The 23,028-nt window shown below is 33.9% G+C and overlaps 1 protein-coding gene across 1 annotated transcript in view; it reads left to right on the forward strand.

The window, feature by feature from the left end:
* pigg (phosphatidylinositol glycan anchor biosynthesis class G (EMM blood group)) overlaps positions 1-23,028 on the forward strand; it is a 131,188-nt gene that overhangs the window by 26,385 nt on the left and 81,775 nt on the right. Inside the window, exons 5-6 of the mRNA XM_067393556.1 lie at positions 12,228-12,366; positions 18,062-18,274. Coding sequence (XP_067249657.1) covers positions 12,228-12,366; positions 18,062-18,274 — 352 coding nt within the window. The remainder of the gene's footprint in view (positions 1-12,227; positions 12,367-18,061; positions 18,275-23,028) is intronic.

Below are 23,028 nucleotides of genomic sequence, written 5' to 3' on the forward strand. Positions count from 1 at the left end.
TTAATGAATGAAATGTTCAAAGTGTCTGAATTAATTCTGGTTTGACTGTTTACTAATACAATTATTGAAAATTACATTTTCAAGTTTTATAAATTAATTTATAATAATTTTATTATAAAATTTAAAATACATTACAAATAAAATGTGTAATAAAAATGTACATTCATTATTATTATTATTATTATTATTATTAATAATAATAATAACAATAATTATTATTATTATTATTATTAATAATAATAATAATAAATAATAATAATAAAATGTACTTTTTATTATTAGAAATTGTCATTTATATAATCACATTCACTTGTTTTTATCATGAAATAGTAATAATAATAATGATAATAATAATAATAATAATAATAATAATAATAATAATTATTATTATTATTAATATTATTAATATTATTGAATTATATAGTTTAAAATATATTATTGTTGTTGTCTTATAAAATATACTTTTTATTATTAGAAATTGTCATTTATATAATCACATTACTTGTGTTTATCATGTAATATTATTATTAAATTATATAATTTTAGAATATATTATTATTATTATTATTATATTATTATTGTATTATAATAAAATATACTTTATATTATTATTGCCATTTATATAATTACATTCACTTGTGTTTTTATCATGAAATAATAATAATTGTTATTAAATTATATAATTTTAAAATATATGATTTTATTTATTATTATTGTATATTAAATATGTTTTATTTATCATTTATAGAATCAAATTCACTTATGTTTTTATCATGAATTATTATTATTATTATTATTATTATTATTGCATTATAATAAAATTAGTTATTTTTTAGAAATTGTCAATCACGTAATCTGATTCACTGATCATGTTCTTAATATCATGACATTATCTTGTTAACATTATTATTATTATTAAATTACACAATACATAAAACATTATTATAATTATTATTATTTTTGTTTGTGCATTATAATACAATTTAATGAAATGATCATTCATGTGATCGCATTCCCTGATCATGTTTTTATTATTATGAAATGATCATATATTAAAACTATGTATGCAAGCGTATATCTATAAACACTGTAGATTGATATATGGCTTTGTATACATGATTTGAGTGTGTCTGTACTGATGGTGGTGTTGTTGAATACACTCTCCAACACAGTAATCTGTCGTGTGTGTTTCCTGTGGAGGCCTGCAGTCTTTCTCTCAGACTCGTCTTTGTCCGCGTGACGCTCGTTTCATGTGTTTGTTGTAGTGTGGTGTGGTTCTGCATGTATTCCCTCGCTCCTCGAACAGCCTCGGAGATGATGAACGTTTCTCTCCTCCAGCAGAACCGTCTCTCCATCCCTGTGTGTCCGTGCGGTGGATCACAGAAGCCTCGCTCCGGTCTCTCCTGCTCTTCGGGGCCGTTCTGGAGCCGGCGCTGCGTTCGCTGTCTTTGTACTGAGCTTGTTCGCCTGAAGTGGGAGATTGGATTATATCCTGTTATTCCCATTCAAACTGATGCATGTCGTATAAATTACAACACTTCTGAGAATCTGAATATAATGGTGCGCTTTCATTTCTCGTCCTCCTTTTCCGAGGCGATATCCCTCCTGTGAAGACCAGATTTGAGTCTGTAAATCGGGCCGCGGTTTTGTACATTCAAACGCACTGATTTCTGGTGTAATTACATGCAAATCTCTCGTTCGCCTGGTTTTGGGACAAGAGAGGAAGTGGTCATGTTTTCTGTTAGATGATTTTATAATTCATTACCTGAATCTTTCTGCATGAATACTGCTGCGCTGCGAGACCTTGGACGTTTTGCTGTGACTAAAATGAAACGAAATATTAATTGAGGGCATTGAAAGTCAGTTATTTGAGTGATTGACCTGTGGACTTGTTCTCTCTCACAGCGATGTACAGTAAAATACTAAATACTTTCTTTTTACATGACAACTGTGCCCCAGAGCATCATGGGTAAAGATAACTCAAGGACAGGAGTTGACTGGGATTGACACAGCAATAGTTCAGTGGTGTTATTAACACTTTACAGTAAGTTTGAATTCATTGACATATTTATAATGCATCAGGTGTCATGAACTAACAATGAGCAATAATTTACAGTAGTTAGTAACTTCTACATATACTATCTTAATAATAATAACAAAAAAATATAATTTTTACATATACTAAGACATTTCTAACTGTTTAAGTTGTGTAAATTAATTTGATTATGATTATATCATATCATTATTATTAATAATATATATATATTAATAATACATTTTAATTATTGCCATAAATATTGATAATAATAGCTAATATTAACAAGAGTATGTTATTGTTATTTATTATTAATCAATTAATATTTTTATTTATTTATTAAATAATAATAAATATTATTTATTACATTTACCAATATATTTTTTTTAACATTTCAGGTCGTATACATTAATTTATGATGGTTATTATGATAGCAATAATAACTATTAATTATTATTATTATTATTATTATCAATAATATTAATAATAATTATAGTAGTTATTATTAATTCTAATAGCATTTTTTACATAATACATTTTTACAATTTTAAATTGTATAGATTCATTTAAAATAATAATAATAAGCTTTAATAATAATGTCAAATATTAGAGTAGTTAATAATATTAATACTAATAGTTAATATTAATAAGAATATTTTTTATTGCTATTATTATTTTTTTTTTTACATTTTAACATTTCAGGATGTATAAATTAATTTATGCTGTTGATTGTAATGGTAAATATTAATTATAGTAATAATTATTAATAAGCTACTAATAGTTAGCATTAAAAATAAGAAATATATTTTATCATCTCAAGTTGTATACATTAAAATAATAAAATAAGCTTTAATTATTATTATTATTATTATTATTATTATTATTTAGTAGAAAATTCTTATTAATAGCTAAAATTAATAAGAATTTTGACTTTTTACATATACCAGTACATTTTTAACAGTTCAAGTTCTAAAAATGTATTTATGACAGTGGTAATAATAATGATAATAATAATTAATAAGCTTATTATTTTTATTATTTGAATGTATACAACTTGAAATGTTAAAATGTATATGTAAAAAATATAATTTCTTATTATTAATGCTACCTATTAGTATTAATAACTACTATAATTCATATTTTTTATTATTATTATTACCATCACCATCATAAATTCATTTATACAGTATACATTTATACATTATTATTATTATTTATAAAGAATAACTGTTATTATTATTATTATTAAGGCCAAACATTAATAATAATCACTAGGATGTATTTGTAAGCGGTGAGTCTCTGTGTTGTTTTGATGTGATGTGATGAGAAGAGCAGCGTGAACATTCTTCAGCAGCTCTTCCTGTGTTTGACAGATGAAGATAAACGAGTGAGTTTCTCTCTTACAGCACAAACACTCAAAGTTATTCTTTCTCTCAGATTGCTCCACAATCCCTGTTCTCCTCTACAATTAAAAAAGGGCCAGTACTAAAGAATCTCCTGAGAGAAACGTGCCTAACCGGCTTCCTGAATATTTAAGGATGGATGTGGAGCGTTTCTCTGCGGCGCTGCAGGGAGTCGCTGTGAGAGCAGAAGAACACCAAACCTCGACTGAAGCGCTTCGATGAAAACTCCTCTAAACCTGTTCCTGCTCTCCGTTATTTCTCCGTCTCACTGTCTTATTCTGTCTATTTAACTTTTTTTTCTCTCTCTTTCCTCTCTCTTTATTTCTTTACCTTTTGTATGAAAAAGCATCAGGATTTACAAACTGCACATGAGATTCTTTCTCCCGTGGAACACAAAAGGAGACATTTTTAAGGACATTAACGCTGCTCTCTGCCATACAGAGTGAAGAATTATTTTAGTGTCATTTAATTTCTATTATACTGTTTATTAGTATTTTTAATTAGCTTTTATTTTTATATTTTCATTTGAATTTTAGTTTAAGTTTTTAGTAATTTTATGTGCTTTTGACATTTTTATGTTTTTTATTTATTTAAATATTTCTATATAGCTTTAATTTACTTTTATTAGTTTGAGTAATATTAGTATTTCAACTTAAAAAAAAAAATTCAGTTAGTTGCAAGGTGAAATGCTGTTTTTCATTTAATATTTCTATTATTTATTAAAAATTTTTAGATGTAAAACTTTTTTAAATTTTATTTTTAAAACTTTTTAAATTAAGTGATTTAAAAAAAATATACATTTTTAGTTTTAGTCAGGCCTGTTATTATAACTGAAACTCAAACTAAAAAAACTAAAACCATAAAAAAGCCCATTACATGAAATGAAATGAAATGAAATGAAAAAAAAAACTTTTTATTATTTTAAATTTTTTTTATTAAGTGAATTTTTTTATAGTTTAATTTTGAACTGAATTTGTAACTGAAACTGAAACAAAAAAAAACTAAAACCATAAAAAAGTCCATTACTTGAAATTAAATAAACATCAACTGAAGTAAAACAAAACAAAACAAAACACAATAAAATAAAATAAAATATAAAATAAAAAATAAGATAAAAAATAAATAAAATAAAATATAAAATATAAAATAAAATATTAAAAAAAAATATATATATATATATATATATATATATATATATATATATATATATATATATATATATATATATATATATATATATATATATATATATATATATATATATAATATATATATATAATATATATATATAATATATAATATATATATAATATATATATAATATATATATATATATATATATATATACTTATTTTATTTCAGCCAAGGCAACATTTCCCACTTTTATTTAGTTTAATTTGATGTACTAAAATAAAAATAAAAGTAAAACTGAAATAAAAATTAATAAAAACTATATAGACAAAGTCAAACACAAAAATTTTACTAAAACTTGAACTGAAATTAAAATGATAACAGAAATGATTTTTATATTTTTATAAAAACTATAATAGTATCTCAATATACTAAAAGTGTTTTTAGTTAACAATGAACTCTGTATGAAGTCGCATGAGGGTTGAGTAAGTCGTTATTTAAAGAAATCAGTTCTCAAAATGAAACTGTCTTAGACATTTGAATACGTGCATATGTAAATTATATTTGGAGAGTAAAGATTAGAATTAGAATGTAGAATTTCTCCGGTATTGTTCCACAGAAGAAAGCGGTTTGAGGGAGTGACTAATGACTCGCTTTAGCTGAACTATTCATTCACGCCGCCTGTAATTCCTCAAGGTTTCTTGAAAGCCTCTCGTGGAGCTGTTAAGATGGCAGGAAGCATTTTTCATTCCTTTACCTTTCTCCATTTTCACATTCGACTCATTTTTCTCAGCACCTTTTCTCAAACCAAATCACTGTGTCCTGAAGTCAGGAATCTCTTAATAATAGTCCATTCCTACATGAGCACGTGTTTGATTCAGTCTCTCTGTCTCCAAACGCCCAACAAATCACACACAGATAAATTCACACACGTTTCTGTTTTATTGCGCTGGTTTCTGTAATGTTTTGAACGAACTCCCGGTGGCTGCTTGATGTTGAATTATTTTTCAAAGCTGCTTTTGGAGCAATGTCGCCTTTCTTTATTAGTTTTGTTCCACTTTAAGCTTCCTAGTGTTGAATCGTATGGGGAAATGCTCTATTTTCAGTGTGTTTTATGGTATCATGGGGGATAACGGCTTATGAAGGAGGGAAAGAAGAACACTTTATATTCTTAAATGGAGTTATTTATTTTGCTTGAGTTGTTGGCTTTTCTTCATCCTTAACCCTGTGATATGAACGCTGTGTTGCAGCCTGAGACTCATCCATCTCCATTACAGCACCTCAGTGTTTGTTTCAGGAAAACGAGTGCCCTAAAATCCCACAAACTGCGAACAGGCGTTGGCTGACAGAACCCTTTATGGGCGGCCGTCCTCATGCCGTTTTTGAGGTGTAATTCTGCTCAGATTTGGTAATCTAGAAACAGCCAAAGTGTTTTAGAGCAGACCTCCATTGTAAAATTATTGACTTTAAATCAAGATGCATTTACTGGAAATGCAAAATGATTAAAATATCCAAAAACCACTAGAACAGTGTTATATGTTTTGTTGACTTGTGTACTTGCATTATCCTAAATGTTTCCAAGAATGTTTAAATCCAGAGAAATTTTTAACCAGGACACGGATGTGTCCAAATGTCCGTTCGCCTATCAGTGATGTCATACCTGCGTTACCCTCGATTTCCATTTTATTTAGTAGAATCCATGGAAACACCAAATATGATTTAATAAATTATGCTTTATTAGACGACGGAACAACTGTTGGGATACATTTATAGACAGAAAACGAATTATTGTTATATTAGCTCCACACATTCAGTCTTATTGTTTGAATCTCGTTTTCTATAATTATATTATTTCATCATGCCTCAGAGAAAAACACTATTTTGTCCAGTAGCCAGAGGTGTAAAGAGTACCTGGAAACCATACTTGAGTAAAAGTACTGATACCTTACATCGAAAATGACTCCACTACAAGTTACAAGTCACCAATTCCAATTCAACTTGAGTCTTAAAGTCTGATTTTAACAGTACTTAAGTACAAACCTGATTCCAAAAAAGTTGGGACACTGTACAAATTGTGAATAAAAACAGAATGCAATGATGTGGAAGTTTCAAATTTCAATATTTTATTCAGAATACAACATAGATGACATATCAAATGTTTAAACTGAGAAAATGTGTCATTTTAAGGGAAAAATAAGTTGATTTTAAATTTCATGGCATCAACACATCTCAAAAAAGTTGGGACAAGGCCATGTTTACCACTGTGTGGCATCCCCTCTTCTTTTTATAACAGTCTGCAAACATCTGGGGACTGAGGAGACAAGTTGCTCAAGTTTAGGAATAGGAATGTTGTCCCATTCTTGTGTAATACAGGCTTCTAGTTGCTCAACTGTCTTAGGTCTTCTTTGTCGCATCTTCCTCTTTATGATGCGCCAAATGTTTTCTGTGGGTGAAAGATCTGGACTGCAGGCTGGCCATTTCAGTACCCGGATCCTTCTTCTGCGCAGCCATGATGTTGTAATTGATGCAGTATGTGGTCTGGCATTGTCATGTTGGAAAATGAAAGGTCTTCCCTGAAAGAGACGATGTCTGGATGGGAGCATATGTTGTTCTAGAACTTGGATATACCTTTCAGCATTGATGGTGCCTTTCCAGATGTGTAAGCTGCCCATGCCACACGCACTCATGCTACCCCATACCATCAGAGATACAGGCTTCTGAACTGAGCGCTGATAACAACTTGGGTTGTCCTTGTCCTCTTTAATCCGGATGACATGGCATCCCAGTTTTCCAAAAAGCACTTCAAACTTTGATTCGTTTGACCACAGAACAGTTTTCCACTTTGCCACAGTCCATTTTAAATGAGCCTTGGACCAGAGAAAATGCCTGCGCTTCTCGATCATGTTTAGATATGGCTTCTTTTTTGACCTATAGAGTTTTAGCCGGCAACGGCGAATGGCACGGTGGATTGTGTTCACCGACAATGTTTTCTGGAAGTATTCCTGAGCCCATGTTGTGATTTCCATTACAGTATCATTCCTGTATGTGATGCAGTGCCGTCTAATGGCCCGAAGATCACGGGCATCCAGTATGGTTTTCCGGCCTTGACCCTTACGCACAGAGATTGTTCCAGATTCTCTGAATCTTTGGATGATATTATGCACTGTAGATGATGATAACTTCAAACTCTTTGCAATTTTTCTCTGAGAAACTCCTTTCTGATATTGCTCCACTATTTTTGGCCGCAGCATTGGGGGAATTGGTGATCTTCTGCCCATCTTGACTTCTGAGAGACACTGCCACTCTGAGAGGCTCTTTTTATACCCAATCATGTTGCCAATTGACCTAATAAGTTGCAAGTTGGTCCTCCAGCTGTTCCTTATGTATATTTAACTTTTCCGGCCTCTTATTGCTACCTGTCCCAACTTTTTTGGAATGTGTAGCTCTCATGAAATCCAAAATGAGCCAATATTTGGCATGACATTTCAAAATGTCTCACTTTCAACATTTGATATGTTATCTATATTCTATTGTGAATAAAATATAAGTTTATAAGATTTGTAAATTATTGCATTCCTTTTTTATTCACAACTTGTACAGTGTGAATAAAATTGTTTTGGAATCGGGTTTGTATTTTACTCATGCTGAATGTAGACTCAGAGATGCACCAGTCTTATTTTCACATGCCGGTGAAAATAAGAAACAGTTGATTTGTAAGATGAGAAATCAAGTTTATTTTCTAAAATCAAAATAAATCTGAAAACCTCAATGTTGAAATAAATCAAGGTCGACACAACAACCTTTTAAACGTCTACAAACTCTCAAGTCTCAGTTGAGCTCAAGTGCACAGAAAGGTCACAAGTAAACCAATATCCTTCAAAAAGATCTTGTCAATATAGAGGATGAATAAAACAAAGTTAAGTCAAATTAAATAGTCAAAGTCTGTATGTGCTGGTTTGAGTCTCATCAGCAGCTGCAGTCAATTCCTCATCTAATAAATCAAACTCCTCTGATCAGAAACGACCTGCTAATGCGCTCACATTCACGTAAAGTATCCTTGATGACAAGTTTGGGTGAGTAAAGGCAAAACGCACAAGATATAATACCTTCAATGATGGCGATATCGCTTCATTATATCAGAAACAAACTGCTGCAGAAAAAGTTTGGTGTCATGAAAAATGTAACTTGTAATTGCATTACTCATCACAAATGTAGTGGAGTAAAAAGTACATTTACTTGATCAAAAATGTAGTCAAGTAGAGAGTAAAAGTTGCCAATATCTTTGATACTCAGTTCAACTACAAAGTAGCCAAAAAGATACAGAAACTAATTTACTCAAGTACTTTACACCTCTGCAAGTAGCTAACATTGCATAATCAGACGCAGTAATACAGCATTTTCTCCATCATACAATATGTTTTGAAAATTAATTGCATAACATAATTTTCAACACACAAATGTATCTAATATGATAAACAGTGCTGCTTTACCTCACGTACGCTTGACCAGAAGAAGGGGAAGCAGTGACTGCGGCATAATAAAAGTTCAGCTGCTCTCAAGAAATGCGTCATGCTTGTCCAGTGTTGCCAAATCTACGCTTTTCCAGCGCAATTGGGCTACTTTGAGACTGTTGCAGGTTGTTTATCATGTGCGCTTGTTGAAGCGACCCCAAATAACATGATATTTAGCCCCCAGAACTCGATTTTTATTAGGGGACCTCCTGAAATGTGTTTGCACTAGTTTTGAGTAGCAATTGGGTGGGTTTTGTTTTGAAGATATATATAAGATATATATATATATATATATATATATATATATATATATATATATATATATATATATATATATATATATATATATATATATATATATATATATATATATATATATATATATATATATATATATATATATATATATATATATATATATAATGCAATGCTTCTATCATTTATATTTGCTACTTTTCAGATGCTTTAATGTTTTATTTTATTTTTTATTTTATTTTATTTTATTATTTTATTTTATTTTTTTATTTTATTTTATTTTATTTTATTTCCAGATGTTTTGCAATGCTTTCATCATTTGTATTTGCTACTTTTCAGATGCTTTAATGTTTAATTTTATTTCCAGATGTTTTGCAATGCTTTCATCATTTGTATTTGCTACTTTTCAGATGCTTTAATGAAATTTAATTTAATTTAATTTACTTTTATTTTATTTTATTTTATTTTATTTTATTTTATTTTATTTTATTTTATTTTATTTTATTTTATTTTATTTTATTTTATTTTATTTTATTTTATTTTATTTTATTTTATTTTATTTTATTTCCAGATGTTTTGCAATGCTTTCATCATTTGTATTTGCTACTTTTCAGATGCTTTAAGGAAATTTAATTTAATTTAATTTAATTTACTTTTATTTAATTGTATTTAATTGTATTTAATTTTTTATTTATTTTATTTTATTTTATTTTATTTTATTTTATTTTATTTTATTTTATTTTATTTTATTTTATTTTATTTTATTTTATTTTATTTTATTTTTTATTGTATTTTATTTCCAGATGTTTTGCAATGCATTCATCATTTGTATTTGCTACTTTTCAGATGCTTTAATGTTTAATATTATTTTATTTTATTTTATTTCCAGATGTTTTGCAATGCTTTCATCATTTGTATTTGCTACTTTTCAGATGCTTTAATGAAATTTAATTTAATTTAATTTAATTTAATTATTTTATTTTTATTTTATTTTATTTTATTTTATTTTATTTTATTTTATTTTATTTTATTATTTTATTTTATTATTTTATTTTATTTTATTTTATTTTATTTCCAGATGTTTTGCAATGCTTTCATCATTTGTATTCGCTACTTTTCAGATGCCTTAATGTTTAAAGAATGACTCAAGAAGCAGTTTAACTTGTACTCGACAGTGATGTGTTGGTCAATCACATCATATTAATTTTTCCCCTCAGCTAATTTACGGTTTGCGTTTTCCCGCCGCTGTGACTTAAATCACACCTGTCAATGCATGCTATTATTTTACCACACTGCTGGCGGATAGTAGGCCTTGAGTGAGGCGGTGTTTTCAAATGGCTTTATTCACGCGGCTTGTCATTAGCGTGCATTAGCTGGGGCGGGAGGGAAGGGCAGTCATTAGCATACGTTTAGTGGGCTCATGAATATTTGAACCGCTGCGAGCAGAGGACTTGTTGTTAGCGTAGCATCATTAGTGTAGTGTTAGGGCTCAGTGAGAGTGTTTGGAGCGACGGCCGGCCAGCTGTGAGCGCAGCGGTATGAGGCCCAGGAGTGAGTGAAGGACTGCTATTCAGTGTGTGTGTGTGTGTGTGTGTGTGTGTGTGTGCATGAGGGAATCAAGTGGTCCAACGCACTGAGAGACTCTTTGATGTGAAACAGAGCTGATGGTCCCCCGTCCCTGATGGCAGAGAGAAAGAGAGAGACACGTGTCCCTGCGGCTCAGTGATTTGCTCCAGTGGAGAGGACAGCAATCCAGTGTCTCTCCTAAACTCTCACTTCCTCTTGTGCACACAAACACTCATGACGCACAAACACACACAATTATACAGCAGAACCTTCTGAAAACTGACAAGACATTAAATTATTTTGGTCTGTGAGGGGTTGGTAAGATCTATAAATGTTTCTTGAGCAGAAAATCATCTTATTACAATGATTTCTGAAGGATCATGTGACACTGAAGACTGGAGTAATGATGCTGAAAATTCAGCTTTGATCACTGGATATATATTATACTTTACTATATATTCACATAGAAAATGGCTATTTTAAATTCTAATAATATTTCAATTTTTTTTTATGTATTTTTGATCAAATGAATGCAGCTTTGGTGAGCAAAAGACTATTCAAAACGTTAAAATAAATAATTTACATATGTACATTTGAATACAAAACATTTGAACAGTAGCAAACAGAAAAAAGGTAATTAAAAAATACATTAAGAAAAAACCCATATAAAAAACTGTAAATGTTTTTTTTTAATAGGGGTTTACAAAAAAAAAATTCAGCTTTGATCACAGGAATATATTACATTGTACTATATATTCATATAGAAAACAGCTATTTTGATTTCTAATAATATTTCACTGTTTTTACTGTGTTTTTGATAAAACATAAATGCAGCCTTAGTGAGCAGAAGACACTTTTCAAAACATTAAAAAAATCTTCAAAAACATTAAGTTCTTATGAACACCAAACTTTTGAAAGATACGTACATTTGAACAGGAAAAAAAAGGTGATTAAGAAAAAAATACATGAAGAAAAAAAACATCAAAAAAACTGTAAATGATATTTAAAATAAAAAAAATAAATTCTTCACAATTTTTATTTTCTGCTGGCTATGTTTCATGTTTTAACCCTGTCCCAGACACCAAAATAATCCATTTCACTCATTTTCTATCAATTTTGCATGTATAATATTATAATAAAATAATATTTTTTTCTGTGTATGTCTGTGCATCTGTATAATTTGACTATTGTTAAAATGTCTGTACTAATGTTACATTTAAGTATTTTTTATTAAGTAAAAACAATATTTATTTAGATTAATAATACAAATATTAATATATTGAACAATTTGTATTTAATTTTTATTTTTGAATTTGTGTGTTTCAGGAATCTGAAGGGACGCTGCCCAACTTACTGGTTCTGTGTGGAGATCACGGCATGTCTGAAACCGGCAGTCACGGCGGATCGTCAGAACCGGAAATCAACACGCCGCTCCTGCTCATTAGCCCCGCCTTCAGGAGGAAAGGTGAGCAGCACTGACAGATGAATATTTCACTTAGATAGAGACCTTCTGTAGCCCCGCCCCTTTTTCAGCGCTGCGCTCATTGTGTTCTGTCTTCCGGTTTGTATTTCGACAGCATGAAGGTAAGATCTTACAGATTTATGAATGAACCGAACTCATTTTAAAATCTTCCTGGCCTAAGTGACATTCGTTGTGACATCCGCTTCAATGATAACTCTCGTTAATAAGTAAATCCACTTCACCAGCTAATTACTCTTCGACAGCAATGCCATAGAAATATTTAGAGCGGAAACAGAAGATCAAACACAGTATTCTAAAGATGGATGTGCGCTTGTTTTGGAGAGGACTACAAAAGTGGGCGGAGTCTCCTCATGGCAAGATTAGGGGTTAGTATTTACTGTAGCACCGATTGTCCAATGAAATCTTTAGAATCAGAGATTGCACTAGTTTTTGGGGGTGTGTCTTGTGTCTGTCTGTCAACGGGAGGAAGCCACACCCTCTTTTGGAGTTCCCACCCTTATCTGGAGATCTCCAGTATGAAGTTATACCCTTCTTGAATATTTCAGGCTGTTGGTGGGTTTTTAGCTTGTGAATTTGACTTTTGGGATTTCTGTTTGCAAAAAAATGACATTATCTCATGGTGTTTTGAAGTAAAGGTTACTCGCATTAAGTTTCTCCTCCAAACGAAAAGGTTCTGTGACTCTCTTTGAAGTTCAAGAGAAACATTTTGGAGGATGTTTTATCGATTTTTGCAAACTGCAAAGTTTGAAACTAATGTTATTTTAGGTCTGGGCTGTGTATTTGATGTCTTATTTCTTCAATAAAGTACACTGGCCAGGATTTCCTCCCACATTTGTTAAGCCGTATCCAATAATTGCCGTGTGACAAATATCCCAGCTAAACAAGGGCTCTAATAGTCCGCAGGCTCCGGCAAACAAGCTTTACTCGCAATAAAAGTTTGTGTAAATCAGTCCCCATGTGAGTTGGTGTGACTGAAGTGATGATTTTTCATTTTTACCTCTCTTTAAATCAGATTAACAGATAACAACCAGTATATTCACTGATGTCTTTCAGAGGATGAATGTTTTTGTGATGGATGCGGGGCTGAACGTGCCTTTAGTGTTACTGGATTTACTCTTTGCTGTGAAAGCTCAAGAAACGTGAAGATGTACACTCTGTACTGAGTCTTCCAGAATCAAAGGTCTGTTTCAGCATAAGAAAAGCTCTCCGCAGCGATTACGTGTAAGAGCACGACACCGAACAATGCCTATATCAAAAACAGTTGCATTTTTCATGTCAGCGTTAATGACTGTGCAAGATATTCTTAGAATGTGCAAAGCTATACGCATCTGTTCATCTGTTCAGGAGTTATTTGAACCATTCTTGCATTTTAAATCATTTGCAAGAGGTGGTTTATGCACAAAAATGTGATCTGCCTTTTTTTAGAGCTCAAAGTGTGGATATTTTTCACATAATCAAGACCGTATTCCCTGTGCTGATGAAGGGCAATTATTCCACAAAAAAAGAGCCTGCTGTGTTTCACACTTTCTTTGCTTGAACATTTGCAATTATTTGCATACTTTTACTTATTTTTTCCTCTTATAGTGTTAGTCAAGGTTTCTTGCACCAGTAACAGCCAAAATTTAAAGTTGTAGGTGATGTAGTAATTTAATGCCAGTTAAAATTTATTTAATAAAGATTACAGTAGAGTTTGCCAATTCATTTCCCAATGAATAAAATTAAGTACATTTTAGGATCTTCTTTCACTTCAAAGTATGTCATTACTTTGACTTTAAGTTCTTAGAAATTGTTTTCCATGATGTAACATCATAATAATAGTTTGAGTACTACCATTCAAAAGTTTGAATGAGTCTCTTCTGCTCACCAAGACTGTGTTTATTTGATCAAAAATAGAGTAAAAAATGTGGAAATATTTTTACAATTTAAAACAGCTGTTTTCTATGTGAATTTAGAGTAAAGTGTAATTTTATAACAGTGATCAAAGCGGAATTTTCAGCATCATTACTCCAGTCTTGTGTCACATGATCCTTCAGAAATCATTCTAATATGATGATTTGCTGATCAAGAAACATTTCTGATTATTATCAATGTTGAAAACGGTTGATATTTTTGTGGAAAGTGTTAAACATTTTATTTTTCAGGATTCTTTGATGAATATAAAGTTCAAAAGAACAGCATTTTAGAGAGTGCCCTCCGGCTGCAAGTATGAATTGAAAACACCATTCCTGAAATATCCTCTTCTTCTTTAGAACAATTTGTGGCCTAAAGGTGCACAGAGCGCCCTCCGGCTGCAAGTATGAATTGAAAACACAGTATCCAGCTCTCATAGTGATGATAATAAATATTGAATAAATGTTACTCCTCAGTATAGAAAATTGACATAAATATATAAGAATCCATCAATATTTCTCCAAATGTGCATGCTTTTAAGCTAAAGGCCTATATGAAATGTCATAGAGGTAACATAATTGTTCAGACACTTTGCATCACAGAAATACATTATATTTTAAAGAATACCATTATTTTAATTTGAACTGAGACATGATTACAGAGGGTTTTTTCACAGCCTACCTGACTGAAAGGCCTGATTAATATGCAAGTCATTTCAGGTCATTATTATGTGTTTCTTTTGTCTTCCCTGGTGTAAATGACCCATTATTCATGATGATTCACGCCTCCACGCATACTGTGTTTCTTGACAAAAAGTGTCTTACAAAAACTAAATCAATATATTGTTTTATATGAAGGACAACCTCCAATACCCAGAAGTCTTGTCAATACAGATTTAATATACTTTTTTTGGCCTTATTTCAGTGACTTAAGTTTTTTGTTTTTTCAATAACCACGCATAAACATTATTCCTTCAAAAACACAAACATGTACATACATGTTCCTCACATATTATTGTAGCCTAGTTTGTGCTGAATACAGTGTAATGACACTTTTGTCATTTATATGTTTATGAACAACTGAAAAAAGCACAAATGTCAGGGCATGTCAAGCCCCAAATCAGCCTCAGACTCCAGAGGGTTAAAATCTTTTGTAACATTATAAATGTCTTTACTTGATCAATTTAATGCTGCTTTTCTGAATAAAACTTTCAGTTTCCTTTGAGTAAAATCTTACTGACACTAACAGCATGTACAAAGCTTAAAACTGTCATGCAAATGTATTTGGCCATGTGATGTCAAAGACCGTGCAATATCAAAACAAGCTGTTTTTGGAGCTTGATTAATTAAACGCTTTGTTTATAATGTGGAGGATGTTTTAAGCTTTGAAACTCACAGGATGTTTTAAAACTTTGATACAAAGACCTCTTATATGTCAAAAGGTCAAGGCAAATTTGATTCTCATATCATGACCCCTTTAAATCACAAATGTCTGTGACAGTTTGATTGCATTACAGGAATGCCGCAGTGAGTTTCTGGATAATTTTATGCCCCGGGGGTTTTAAATTACCTTCTGATTCATCTCTGTCTAATAATATAAAGCATTAATTCATTTCCCCCCCCACTGTTTTATAATGGATTAATTTGCATTGAGTCCAGTGTGTAATTGATTTTGACACACACAGAGCAGGCTCAGCGGTCGTCGCACTGATCATGTGACGCAGTACATGACGCATGCATAACCACGTGTGGTTAAACACACACACACACACACACACACACACACACACACACACACACACACACACACACACACACACACACACACACACACACACACACACACACACACACACACACACACACACACACACACACACACACACACACACACACACACACACTATACTCGCGCCCTAGAGTGTGAAAATCTGTGAGAGATGCTCATTAACCACTTCTACTCATCTCTATGCTCTCTCTCTTTTTTTCCTCCTAAATGAAAGTGTGGAGTGGCAGAGCATCTGTCTACAGCAGACTGTCAGGGTGAATGTGATAATTGTTTCTTTTCCTGCCTGATCTATTTTTGTGATCTCTTACTCATTTATACACTCGTACACACACACACATTCACACCAGCTTCCTCTTGCAGCACACTGTTTTTATTTAAAGATGAGCTCATATTCACACCCGCCACATGCTGACCTCATCGTCCATCAGAACGCTGTATCCACAGGTAAAAGCAGCGCCATCCAGAGAGAAGTGGCAGACTTGTTAATAAGCAGTTTTCAGTTGTTTTCCTTCATATCTCCTGTAAGATTTTGCATTGCCGTTCAGACTCCTGTGGTTGATTCAGTCTGATTCAACAGTTGATTTAGGGATGCACTTGTTTATTAGTGTGCAAATCCAGTGAGGACAACGCAAAAGCAACACAACACCATTCAGCTAAATTATAAATGCATTTTTTGAGTTGGCGCTACAGATTCATCAGCAGCTCAGAGCAGGAAACACTGGCTTAAACGCTGATGTCTTACTGATGTGAAGAATATATTATAGATTTAGCATGTATAAATTGTTTATTCAGTGTCATCAAGTGAATATGCATCCATGTGTTAATATGGATAATATGTCTTCATTTTGGGTGTCAGTTTGCAGAACAGCACTGGAACGAGACGGAAAGTAGTAGAAAAAAAATGGATGGATGGAGGGATGGATGGATGTATGGACAGATGGATGGATGGATGGTTGGATAGATGGATGGATGGTTAGAAATGGATGGTTGGATGGATGGATGTATGGACAGATGGATGGATGGATGGATGGTTGGATGGATGGATGGATGGATGGATGGTTAGATGGATGGATGGATGGATGGATGGATGGATGGATGTTAGATGAATGTATGTATGGATGGATGGATGGATGGATGGATGTTAGATGAATGGATGGATGGTTGGTTGGTTGGTTGGTTATATGGATGGATGGATGGATGGATGGATGGATGGATGGATGGATGGATGGATGGATGGATGGATGGATGGACAGATGGATGGATGTAGGGATGGATGGATGGATGGATGTTAGATGAATGGATGTATGGATGGATGTTAGATGAATGGATGGATGGTTGGTTGGTTGGTTGGTTATATGGATGGATGGATGGATGGATGGTTGGTTGGTTGGTTGGTTGGTTAGATGGATGGATGGATGGTTGGTTGGTTGGTTGGTTGGTTGGTTGGTTGGTTGGTTGGTTATATGGATGGATGGATGGATGGATGGATGGATGGATGGATGGATGGACAGATGGATGGATGTAGGGATGGATGGATGGATGGATGTTAGATGAATGGATGTATGGATGGATGTTAGATGAATGGATGGATGGTTGGTTGGTTGGTTGGTTGGTTGGTTATATGGATGGATGGATGGATGGATGGATGGATGGATGGTTGGTTGGTTGGTTGGTTGGTTGGTTATATGGATGGATGGATGGATGGATGGATGGTTGGTTGGTTATATGGATGGATGGATGGATGGATGGATGGATGGATGGATGGATGGATGGATGGATGGATGGATGGTTAGATATGGATGGATGGTTGAATTGATAGATAGATAGACAGACGGACGGATAGAGAAAACGCTTTGATGTTTACCAAAATATTTCACCAAAAACAGTGATATTGTGTTTCTCTACAGCAGGAACTGAAGTGCTTTTGAAAGCTCATCTCATGGACAGAAAAGTGCTGTAAGTCTTAAAGCCGTTAATGACGCGTGTCTTCTTGTTGCAGCGGGTTTGGAGGAGCCGGACGTCCTGGAGCAGGTGGATCTGACCCCCACCCTCGCCCTGGCTCTGGGGTTACCCATCTCCCAGAACAGCGTGGGCCATTTGATTCCGGCCGTGTTTGAGGAGTTATCGCTCCGAGAGCAGCTCCGCCTCCTCCAGCTCAACGGACACCAGCTCAGCCGGCTCCTGCAGGACAGCAATCCCACCTTCCACAAGGGTGAGTAACACATGAGAGATGGCCAGCCCACAAACAGGGTTTCAAGAAACATTTCTTATTATAATCAATGTTGAAAACAGCTGCGCTGCTTCATATTTTTGTGGAAACTATTTTTTTTTTTTTTTTAGGATTATTTTCAAAATAGAAGTTCAAATTAACATTTTAATTGAAATAGTAAATACTTTTACTTTGTTTAAAAAGATGTCTGTCAGTTTTTCAACCAATTTAATGCATCCTTGCTGATTTATTTATACCCCCCCCCCCATCAATCATCCATCCATCCATTTCTAACCATCCATATCTAACCATCCATCCATCCATCCATCTGTCCATACATGCATTCATCTATCCATCTATTTATTTCTCTATCCATCATCCATCTATTATTCTATCCATCCATCTATCCATCATCCATCCATATGTTTATCCATCCATCCATCCATCCATCCATCCATCCATCCATCCATCCATCCATCCATCTATTTATCTATCTATCATCATCCATCCATCCATCCATCCATTCATCCATCCACCTATCCATCTATTTATTTCTCTATCCATCATCCATCTATTGTTCTATCCATCCATCTATCCATCATCCATCCATATGTTTATCCATCCATCCATCCATCCATGCATCCATCCATCCATCCATCCATCTATTTATCTATCTATCATCATCCATCCATCCATCCGTCCATCCATCCATCCATCATCCATCTATTTATCCATCCATCCATCCACCTATCCATCTATTTATTTCTCTATCCATCATCCATCTATTATTCTATCCATCCATGTATCTATCTATCATCCATCCATCCATCCATCCATCCATCCATCTATTTATCTATCTATCTATCATCATCCATCCATCCATCCGTCCATCCATCCATCCATCATCCATCTATTTATCCATCCATCCATCCACCTATCCATCTATTTATTTCTCTATCCATCATCCATCTATTATTCTATCCATCCATGTATCTATCTATCATCCATCCGTCCATCCATCCATCCATCCATCCATCCATCCATCCATCCATCCATCCATCCATCCATCCATCCATCCATCCATCCATCCATCCATCCATCCATCCATCCATCCATCCATCCCAAAATAAATAAATAAATCAAAGCTAAACTGAAATGTTTAAAAAAAAGTACAACGAATAACAAATGCACATAAGAACATTTTTAAAAAATTTGAAAATACTGTAATAATATATAAATATCATAATACTAAAATACCACAGTCAGGGTTATTCAGAGTGTACTCAAGTGTGCACACTAGAGTTGGCAACTAACTAGAGCTTTTTGTTGTGAACTCAAGAAGGTGACAAGCGTCTGTCTTGTTGTTGGCTCTGTGATTTCAGTCTAGTTCTAGTTTTGTTTTCACCTTTTTGCTGCTTGAGTAACAAGCTCATAAACTGCTGTCAGGAACCCGACATAAGGGCATGAGTTTGAGTACACCTTTAGAGCACATCCATAGAAATACAGAATTTATACCTTTTAGCTCAAGCCCAGACTTGTGTGTGTGTGTGTGTGTGTGTCCTCCGCTGTCTCTGTAGCGGTTCGGCTGTATTTTCTCTCAGCAGGATCTCTGGCCTCCCACAAACATCCATCTCTGGCTCATTCACTTCTCACATCTCACTGTATTGAGATTTTTGCTGGCTTATGAGGTGTGAGTGTGTTTATTCAGTGTTATCGTGTTTGATGGTGATGTCTGCTGACATTTCACTTTGAAGAGGCCATATTATACCCTATTTAAGTCTTGATGTTGTTTTTGTTCTCTACTAGAACAGGATGATTATTCTCCTCATATTCTCCATTGTTGCAGCTCCTCTCTTCCCAGTCTGTCAGTAACACTCTGTTTACTTCCTGTCTCTATGAAGCCCCTCCTTCTGAAAAGCACAATGTGCTCTGATTGGTCGGCTGGAGCAGTGTGTTGTGATTTGTCATTTGGGAAACGTCCCGCCCCTTACCATAACCTCCAGTTTCAACACACTACTAACTAACTCAACCAGGCCCCGCCCCTTTATTCTGCATATGAATTATTTAAATGAGGAATATTCTGAAGAAACCTCAAGACTACAATGGAGGCGTTTCAGGGAGTTCAGAAACACTGAAACTGATTGCTTTGACTTGTTTTCTTAGAGGTTATATCTTGTGTAGTCAGACTGTCAGCATAAAGACATTGTTTGATTGACATGAAAAGTAGCCAACCACAATTCTTTCCCCCTCTGTGCATTTAGGAGCGGGTTTCTCTAAATTTGTTGTTATCACAAAAAAAGATTGGCATGAGAAAAAACCCCATTCAAATAAGTGCACAGCAAAGTCGATCCGCGCCCAGCTGCACAGATGCTGATTCTTCCCTCCGGATGAGGATCCGCTTTTATGGTGGGAAGAAAATGCTAAGCCGACAGAGCGTATTTTCTTCACAGCTGGCTCATGGTCTTTGAATGAGAACATGTGAAGGGATGAAAATGTGATTTGCCTTTATGCAAACACTTTGTAAATGTGCACTAAAAGCAGCAGTCGACTTTTCAAAAGACTTTTTTATTCATTCATATGGTTCATGTATTTTTATTTTTTTAAAGAAAAAGCATAGATTGTTAAAGTTTCAAACATTTATTGATAACATTTATGAATAAAACTAAATACAATTTATATTTCATGTACGCATCACACTTATCCTTAAATAACATTCAAATTTTTGAGGAATAAATTACTTGTTTTTTATGTATTCGAGTACTTGAGTACAAAATTAAATATACTCTACTAATCAAAAGTTTGGAAAACATTTGGAACTATAGATTTATTTTTATTTAATTTTAATTTTTTTACATTTTTTATTTTATTTTATTGCATTTTATTTTATTGCATTTTATTGCATTGTGTTTTATTTCATTGCATTCTATTGCATTGCATTTTATTGCATTGCATTGCACACAAATCCAGAGCCAGCCAATCGAATCAAAGCTTGCGATTTCAGCCAACTTTTGCCATTTTTGTCTACAATATGCATTAGACGTCGTATTTCAGCTCTTTCACCTGAGCTCAAGTGAAGGTTCGGGAGGCGTGTGGAGGTTGAGATCTGATTGATGAGCACGACAAACTGCCGCCACCTGCTTTCGTCCTTCCATTTTCTGAAGGAAATTCAAAAACATGAGATTGTTAGAGGTCAGCTCTTCAGTCTCTGTGTGACGTACAGGCAAATATGAACTCACTTCACCCATGTCTGTCTTTCTCTCTTCGCAATGTAGAAGTTCTCCATCATGCTTTTGCAGCCTAATGAAGCACTTAATTAAATTGCAGATGAATTATTGTGATTAAGAGGAGAATCACTCATCAGAGGTTTTCTAAGCACATTGACCTGAAAGCGAGACGTTGGAGGTTTTCTCCAGATAACACTTTTCCCACGGTAACATGCTGAGAGCAGAAGCTTGTGCATTATTGACATGCAACATGCAGCAGAACCCTGAGTCACACTAGAGATCCTGACCTGCTTTACCCGTGTGTGTGTGTGTGTGAAGCGCAGAGAGGGTATGAACTGTATTCTAACGTACTGCAATATTTATATGACGTATTTCATAATAATGCAGAAGGGCATCGCTCTTAATGATTGTATTTAATTTATTTGTCATGCTAGTCAAAGTCGAGCACATTGCACGAGGTATACTGCATATTTTGGGTATTTCATTCACTATGCACAGTATACATACTGCATACTACAAAAATAGCATGATAGTGTGCCATTCTAAACCTCCCCAGAGATTTCTCCTTTTGTACCATTTTCAGCACTTCACCCAGGATACATTATGAACTGCATTATTAAGCACATCCTGAGCTCTCTCTCACACTCACACACACACACACACACACACACACACACACACACACACACACACACACACACACACACACACACACACACACACACACACGTGCTGATCTTTATTAATATAGCACAGCAAATAAAATCCCAGACCAGTTAAACCAGAGAGGATCTTCTCATGACACACACACACACACACCATCATCAGCACAAATGAGTGATAATTACGCCATCGGATTACTTGAAAGGTTTATTGAAAGGTATTTTGATGGAAGGAGACGCAGACGTCCTGAGGAGGATCTCAGAGAGGCTGGTGTATGAGGAGACATCCGTCATTATGACAGGAGCATTCAGAATCCTGCACTGGCCAGATGCAGAAAGAGTGGCCTCAAACACACACACACCCTCACGTGCACTCTACCACACACACACACACACACACCTTCACGTGCACTCTACCACACACACACACACACCTTCACGTGCACTCTACCGCACACACACACACACCTTCACGTGCACTCTACCACACACACACACACACCTTCACGTGCACTCTACCACACACACACACACACCTTCACGTGCACTCTACCACACACACACACACACCTTCACGTGCACTCTACCACACACACACTCTCCCATCTATCACTAGATCCCTGTTTGACCGTTCATTGTTTACATCATCGATCGTCGGTGTCACTTCAGAGAACTCGTTAGTAGCTAGTGTTATGTTGTATTGTTTAATTACATGACTTAATTAAAAACAACACGATAAATGAATTAAACGTCTTACCTTTGGGGATTTTAGACTAGTTTAAACAAGTTTAAACCTACTTTAAGAGGTGCTGTATGACTGTTTTTAAGAAGATTCTTTCTAAGAAAGTTTTGTAAAGAACAATTTTAAGAA

This window comes from Chanodichthys erythropterus, chromosome 1 (assembly GCF_024489055.1).
Source record: "Chanodichthys erythropterus isolate Z2021 chromosome 1, ASM2448905v1, whole genome shotgun sequence".
In the NCBI taxonomy this organism is placed as follows: domain Eukaryota; kingdom Metazoa; phylum Chordata; class Actinopteri; order Cypriniformes; family Xenocyprididae; genus Chanodichthys; species Chanodichthys erythropterus.